General features: G+C 50.7%; 1 protein-coding gene across 3 annotated transcripts in view; it reads left to right on the top strand.

Annotated features, from left to right (window-relative positions):
* The first annotated feature begins 3,445 nt into the window (after positions 1–3,445).
* Positions 3,446–7,692, top strand: part of ATAD2 (ATPase family, AAA domain containing 2) — a 56,672-nt gene continuing 52,425 nt past the window's right edge. For all 3 annotated transcript variants that reach the window (XR_003095183.1, XM_025209897.1, XM_006028467.3), the window contains exon 1: positions 3,446–3,739. Coding sequence is in view for 2 of the 3 variants with exons in the window: in XM_025209897.1 (XP_025065682.1) it covers positions 3,584–3,739 (156 nt within the window). In the remaining variant the exon portion in view is untranslated. The remainder of the gene's footprint in view (positions 3,740–7,692) is intronic.

Here is a 7,692-nt window from a genome sequence, read left to right as displayed (position 1 = left end):
CGCGCTATGGAACCTGCATTGCTGTGGATGGTTTCCATGGAGACCCCAGCAGCGGGGGCGCTGGCCAGGGTTTCCACGGAGATCTGCCTCAGCAGAGCTGACAAGCCATGCAGCTGGGTGGGGAGCTGCGTTGCGGCTGGGATCTTGCAGAACTGGGCCAGAGCTGCGATCTGCTGCCCACACACCCCAGGCTGGGATGTGCAGGCAGCGGATCACAACTCTGCCCCAGCTCCAGCCCACACTGTCACCATGGCAAGATCCCAGCCCCGGCCACAGAGCCTCTTCCCGCCCAGCTGCATGGCCTGCCAGCGCTGCTGGGGCCGGTCTCCATGGAAACTCTGGCCCCATGTTGTCACGGACCCCACTGCTGGGGTCTCCATGGAAACAGGCCACAGCTTTGTAGGCAGGGGCTGCTGGGCAATGGGATCCAGCTGCAGGCCAGATCTGCCATTTGCCCACCCCTGGTCTATATGGTGCAAATCTACCCTGCCTTTGTTACAGAATCATAGAAAATGAGGGTTGGAAGGGACATCAGGAGGTCATCTAGTCCAACCCCCTGCTCAAAGCAGGACCAGTCCCAACTACATCATCCCAGCCAAGGCTTTGTCAAGCGGGGTGTTATAAACCTCCAAGGATGGAGCTTCCACCACCTCTCTGGTAAGCTGTTCCGGTGTTTTACTGCCCTCTTAGTGAAAAAGTTTTTCCTAAGGTCCAACCAAAACTTCCCTTGCTGCAACTGGAGACCATTGCTCCTTGTTCTGTCATCTGCCACTGTTGAGAACAGTCTAGCTAAGGGGTGGGCAATTATTTCAGTTGGAGGGCTGCTAAATGAGTTTTGGTGAGCTGTTGAGGGCCGCAAGGGTAGCCCCGCCCCTTGAAATGTGCCCTGCCCCTGGTCGCCATCTTGGGACCAGAAGTCCCACCCCTAACCCCTGACCTTTGCCACTGGAAGTCCCTCCCATTGCCCCAGAAGTACTCCTTGGAAGGGGGGCAGGCACAGTTTCCCTCTTGGAACCAAAAACAACCAAATCATATAATAAAAGTCAAACAGCTACAATAATGTATTTTAGTTTTGTCAAAAACTATTTTTGTCCTGATTTATGTGTGTTTGTATGGTGTATATAAAGGTGATTGCATAAGAGCTCAAACTATAGTCTTACTCTTGTATACTGTGTGGAAGGGCATGTGTGGTGTGTGGTTGAGGGGTGGGTGGGGGTGTACGGTGGGGTGTGGGGAGTGTGTGTGGGGCTTGTGAGGGGGTCTGGCTGAGCTCCAGCCAATTCCAGGAGCTGCACATGGTGGCATGGAGTGGAGCAAGGTTGGCCCATCTCTACTGTGCAGTGCTTCCTGCGTCTTATGTGCAGCTCCTCATGCACCACTGTGGGAAGACCCGGCACAACGGAGCCAGCTGCCTTCCCTGATTCCTGCCGCCACATGCAGCTGCTGGGACATGCAGAAGTGGAGGGAAGCCCCGTCTCCTGCTTCCCAGTGATGTCCTGGCAGCCGAATGTAGTGGCAGGGAGCAGCGAGGGCAGCCGGCTGCATGGTGCGAAGCTTCCCCTGTGGCACACAAGTGCTGGGAGCTGCCCGTGAAATGCTGGGAGCCCAACACAACAAAGGCAGGCCAGCTTGGCTCCACTCCTTGCTGTCACATGCATCTCTCAGAATTGGCTGGAGCCATGTGCTGCCAGGTGGCTGTACCTGTGTAGACCATAAGCATCCCGAGGTTTTGCCATTTGCTGCTGCTGCTGCTGGGCTGCGCACAGGGGGGGAGAGTGTGTAGGGGAGTCTCCACACCCCACCTTACCCCCCATACACCCACACCCTGCCCACCCAAGCTCCACACCTCCATCAGCCCCAGCCCCATGCTCCGCAGTCCCACTCAGCTGCAGCTTCTACCCCCTAAATCCATGCCTGCTGCTGCTTCCCTACCTGGTATCCTGAGCAAGTGCTGTAGCAGGGACCCGGAGGAGCCACTGGAGGCCTGAGAAACTGAGCAGATCCCCTGGCAGCTGCAGCAGTGGCACCAGTGGCCCTACCTGGATGCTGCACATGTTGGCTGGGCTGGGACCCTTCAGTGCACGAGGGTGGGAGCAAGATGCACAGGCTGGGCAGGGTAAAATTAATTGGTGGGTGCCTGCTGGCTGGACAGAATCACCTGGCGGGTGGGATCCAGCTGGCGGGCCATATTTGGCTGCCCCTGTCTAGCTCCATCCTCTTTGGAACCCCGCTTCACATAGTTGAAAGCCGCTATTAAATCCTCTCTCAGTCTTCTCTCCTCCAGACTAAATAAGCCCAGTTCCCTCAGTCTCACCTCAAAAGTCATGTGCCCCAGCCCCCTCACCATTTTCATTACCCTCCATGGGACTCTCTCCAACTTGTCCACATCCTGTAGTGGACACAGTACTCCAGATGTGGCCTCACTAGTGCCAAATAGAGGGGAAGAATCACTTCCCTCAGTCCACTGGAAATGCTCCTACCAATGCAGCCCAGTATGCCTTTAGCCTTCTTGGCAACAAGGGCACACTGCTGGCTCATGTTCATCTTCAGTCCACTGTAAACCCCAGGTCCTTTTCTGCAGAGCTGCTGCCCAGCCAGTCAGTCCCCATCCTGTACCAGTGCATGGGATCGTTCTGTCCTGAGAGCAGGACTTTGCACTTGTCCTTGTTGAACCTCATGAGATTCCTTTTGGTCCAATCCTTCGAGGTCTCTCTGAGTCCTAGCCCTACCCTCCAGTGTATCTATGACCCCCGCCCCCCCCACCCCCAACTTGGTGTGTCTGCACACTTGCTGAGGGTGCACTCTATGCCATCTTGTGAGCCACGTTTGCACACCTGAAGTAGAGTTGCCAACCCTCCAGGATTGCCCTGCTGTCTCCAGGAAATAGACACGGATCTCGGGAGACTGCTGAGTGTCACCAGGGAGATAAATGATAGGGCATTCATTAAATAAATATTAAATGTTGAATCCAATTTATGCAGTCTAGTGGGTTTTTAAAAACGTAATAATCATGTACATGTGCCTTCGTGAGTACAGTGCAGTAGATCAGTCATTAACGTCCTTACATCTTCCCGAAATAGATTCAAACAGTTGGCAAAACCCTACCCTGAGGTCACTCACAATGTGTGTGGCACCCCAAAAGGATCTCGAGGCCCCTCAGGGTGCTGGATGGGAATCAGGGGCTTATGAAGGACTTTTCCAGCGGCTCCGCCCAGTGCCAAGGGCAGCTGGAGAGCAGTACGCCCTGCCAGGGGGCGTGGGCGCTGTGGCGGGCGCTGCAGCTTTAAGAGCCAGGCGTTCGAAACCTCCTTTGGCGGGAAGCGGGGGCGGGGCCAGCGCCGCTCGGCTCCACCAATCAGGCGCCGGCAAAACACTTCCCTTCACTTTCACGCGCCAAAAATTCCGAACTTGGCGCTTCACCCTCCCGCTGTCTCCCTCCGCGGCTCGCCCGGGACTACGGCGGGAGGGAAGTCCGCGCGCAGCGAGGGGCGGCGCTGGGGCCGGCGGAGGGATACGGCGGCCGTTCTCGTGGCGCCAGAATTCGGAGCGCGGCGAGGTGGGCGCGGGAGGCGCCGCCGCCGCCATGGTGATGCTGCGCAGCGGCGCGGGGGGCTGCAGGATGTCGCTCCGCACCGCGCTGAACTCTAGCTCTGAGTTCCTGTCGCTCGACTTGCCCTCGTCGCCCGCCCGCCGTGTCCGGACCCGCGCCGGGGCCGCCGCTGCCCGCGCCCAGAGCAGCGTGAGTAGCGCCGGACCGGGGCTGGGGGAGGGGCGGAGCCCTGCTACACGTTACATGCATTGCGCCGTTCCCTGGTGAACTTTGCAGTCCGTTTCGGCTGGCCGCGCGTGCAAAGCGAGCCCCTGCTGCGCATTACGTGTACTGCGCACTTCCCTGGGGAACACTGCAATCGGTTTTGGCGGCCACTCCTGCAGAGTGATCCCCCTGTTACACGTTGCATGTATTGCGCAGTTCCCCAGTGAATGGGTGCGGTGACTTTGGACTGGCTGCCCCTGCAGTGTAATGCCCCTGCTGCACGTTACATGCATTGTGCAGTTCCCTGGTGAGCACTGCAGTCCACGTGCAAAGCAAGCCCTTGCTACACGTTACCTGTATGGCGTGGTTCCCCTTGGACCGACCGTGCAAGAGTGAGGCCCCTGCTGCATGTTACATGTATTGCGCACTTCACTGGGGGACACCGCAGTCTATTTCAGTGGCCACATGTGCAAAGCAAGCCTCCTGCTACACGTTACATGTGTTGCGCAGTTCCCCAGCACAGTGTGCAGTGATTTTTGGATCCATTGGCCATGCAATGCAAAGCCCCTTCTGCGTGTTAGATGTATTGCGCAGTTCCCTAGCAAATGTATGCAGTGATTTTGGACTGGCTGCCGGTGAACGTTGCACTTCGTTTCAGCCAGCCACGTGTGCAAGGAGAGCCCCCCGCTAAATGTTACATGTATTGCACAGTTCCCCAGCAAATGTGTGCTGTGATTGTGGGCCCGTGCAATGTGAAGCCCCTGCTGTATGTTGCATGTATTGAGCAGTTCCCTGGGGAACGCTGCAGTCCATTTCGACTGGCCACCAGAGATGTGGGGAGGAAAATTTTCCAGTGCTTTATTTTTCCGTGGAAAATTTTCCATTTTCTAAAAGGTCGTTGTTTCATAAAATTCATTAGTAATAATGAATGGATGTCAATACAATATTAGGCAAGCTTAGCAGTTTCAAAGTTGTAATTAATGTTTTCAGGTGATTATCCATAGGAAGTGTGGGAGAAAGTACGTGTATGTTTTATTGATTTGTAAACGGGAGAGTAAATACACTCACACTCACATAATAATCCAAACCAAAAATCAAGTTATGAATTCACCTAATTGGCTGTGCCATACATTCATGTGTGCAAAGTAACAAATTGTGCGAGGAACTAGTGAATCGCGCAGTAAATGTAGACTGGACACGGGTGCAGGATGGTTATCACACCATCAGAAGGACACTCTAAAAAGAGCTGACTGGCCACTAAGTTAGTGCTTGAAAATGTGGAACAGCTCCAGATCTGGTTTCTATCCGGCTTTTAATTTGAATGCATAGCAGGGCTGTAAGACTCGCACAATGAACGGGGGAGTTGTACAGTGTTTGCATAGGGTTTGAACACACTAAATGCATAGCACGATTCACCCGTTCATTGTATGATTCTTACTTTGCCCAGCTGGTCAGTATAAAGTAAGGATCATGTAATTAAATAGTGAATCATGCAGTCAGTTTAGACCAGCTTCCCCCGGGGCAAAGTAAAGATCACACAATAAACTGGTGAATCGCATGATTAATTTAGACCAGCCACCCTTGTAAGGTGAGAGTGGCCCCAAAGGGCAAAGTAATGATCCCATAATGAACTGGTGAATTGCACAGTCAGTTTAGATGGGCCACCCATGCAAAGTCATTATCATGCAATAAAAATGTCTGCCCAGCTCTAAAAAGAGCTGCCCTGCTATGAAATTAGTGCTTGAAAATGTGCAACAGCTCTATAGCTGGTTTGTCTCGCTTTCTTGTGAATGTATGGCAGAACTCTTAGGCTTAAAGGCACTGCTGCAGTGGTGCTCAGCCTTTTGACACACCTGGCAGCCCTCATTGGACCACCTCCCTAGCAGTAGTGAATTGAGCAGCACCTCATTTCAAACACTGGTTCTTTGATGACTGCTTACTGCCTTGCAGAGAGGCAGGGCTGCAGCCAGGCAGGGACAAGCCTCAGCCTGTGCTTATCTCTGCACCTCGCAGCATCCTTCAAAAGATCCCGTGGCACCTCAGGGTGCCTTTGCACCCTGTTTGAGAATCACAGCTCCACAGGTACCAAGCTGAACCTCAAGGCTTTATTCTTGTGGGCAGAAGTATGGAGCTCTGGCTCGACCAAAATAAAGACATCTAAACTAGTGACTCTCAGTCAAGGTGCTCTGGCACCTTGTGGGGTCGTAAAATGCTTTCAAAAGCTAAGTGGGGTACCGTGCAAAATTTGTGCTGTAAATACACAAACCTATACGTGATGTACAAAACTATTTGTAGACCTGTACATGATTTGGTCATGATTTACGCAATCATGATTTACATGATTTGTAAAGCTATACATGATTTACAAAATAAACCCAGAGATTTCAAATAGGATATTTTAGCATCAAAAACATCCTGACCTGTTGTGGTCTTTCTGAGGCCTTTGCTACAGAAGAATTGTTACTATTATTTTTCCATAGTGTAAAAAAATCAAAAACAAGGGAAAGCTAAGATCTCGGATTTTCTGAGCCGTGCCTTATGTCTAACAAAGTTGATCTAAGCTGTTCATAGGTTATGCAGCATACTGATGCTTGGAAGCTGGATCATTTGGTTAGAAAGATTAAACCAGATCTGTCTCTGTCTCTCTCCCCCCTCTGTATTTAGGATTTCTAGTACATAAAATTCAAACGTCTACAGTTACTTTGCAACCAAACGCCTGCAGGCATGATAAGTACTCTGTAAGTCATAAATAATAACTTCCATACAGAGATTTAAAAAATAATTATATGTTTTTAATTAAGTGCAAAATAGTCCCAATTTTAAATCTTTCATATTTCTGAAAACTGAATATATTTTACTTTAAACAGTCCTTGAGCAAGGATGTATGCAAGACCAGGAGGAATGTGTAGAATTTGTCTGTTTTTTTTGAAGGATTTGAAATGGAATGCCTCCCTGAATTCCACCATCACTAGCTCTTAGGTAAACACCACAGCAGTGTGAAATTGAAACTGATACATCAGAGCTAGTTCAGTCTAAAAATATGAGGTCTGTATTGTTGAATGTAGCTTTCTCAGTCCTCTCCAGGTCGGGCAGTTCTCATAGTGGCAGAGTCAGGGTCTCGGGCAATAGAGACCCACCAGGTCTCTGCTGTCAGCCAGAACTTGGGATATTCCCCAAAGGAATTTTGCCCCTGCAGCACACATGGAAAGTTCTCTGTTTCTTTGTAGCACAGTTGTCTTGGGCATTTTAATTAAACATCTCTTCCTTTCTGTGGTGGGTTCATAGTTTTCTTTTTAAGAGCCACAAAACTATGAAAGAAGAAGAAAATCTTTGACTTTTCTGGGGTGTGTTTTAAAGGACAGTACTTTACTTCCCCTTGCTTATCAGAAATAAATGGCAGTTACAGAGACAACAGTTGGCTGCTGGCCTGTGGATGTTTACATCAAGACAGTTAAGCAGGGAAACCAGCTGGCATATATATGCTTGAAATTCATAGCGAGGCAAGTGAGCCAGGATACAGGGAAGCTTCCTTTACTAAAATCGGGGCAGAAAGGATGGTATTAGTGATCTATTTTTCATAACCCTCTTGCCAAACTCTATGATTAGGACCATTGTTCCTACAATTTACAGAATGAAAAAGAAAGTTGCTCTGAAACTTTCTCAATTTGGGGGAAAGGCAAGACCACCTCAAGAGGAAGAATTTTCAGATCTGGGCCATCACAAGCAGGATTGATACTCAACTTCTGTGAAATGTGCTGGCTCCTGCATCCTTTCTGATACTGTACCAAGGAGTCCTTTGTCTCCGGTGGCTTTGCCTTATTTATCATCACTCAGTACTGTCATCTGCACTCAGCATGAATGCAGCATCAAGAAGTGTGAGCTAGTAAGATTCAGATATCTTGTTCTTGGAGAAGGAATTGCCTCTTCCCTTCCAGCCT

The sequence above is a fragment of the Alligator sinensis genome, unplaced genomic scaffold (genome assembly GCF_000455745.1).
Source record: "Alligator sinensis unplaced genomic scaffold, ASM45574v1 scaffold681_1, whole genome shotgun sequence".
Classification (NCBI taxonomy): domain Eukaryota; kingdom Metazoa; phylum Chordata; order Crocodylia; family Alligatoridae; genus Alligator; species Alligator sinensis.
Note: the sequence above shows the minus strand (reverse complement) of the source record. Positions and strands in the feature narration are given on the sequence as shown.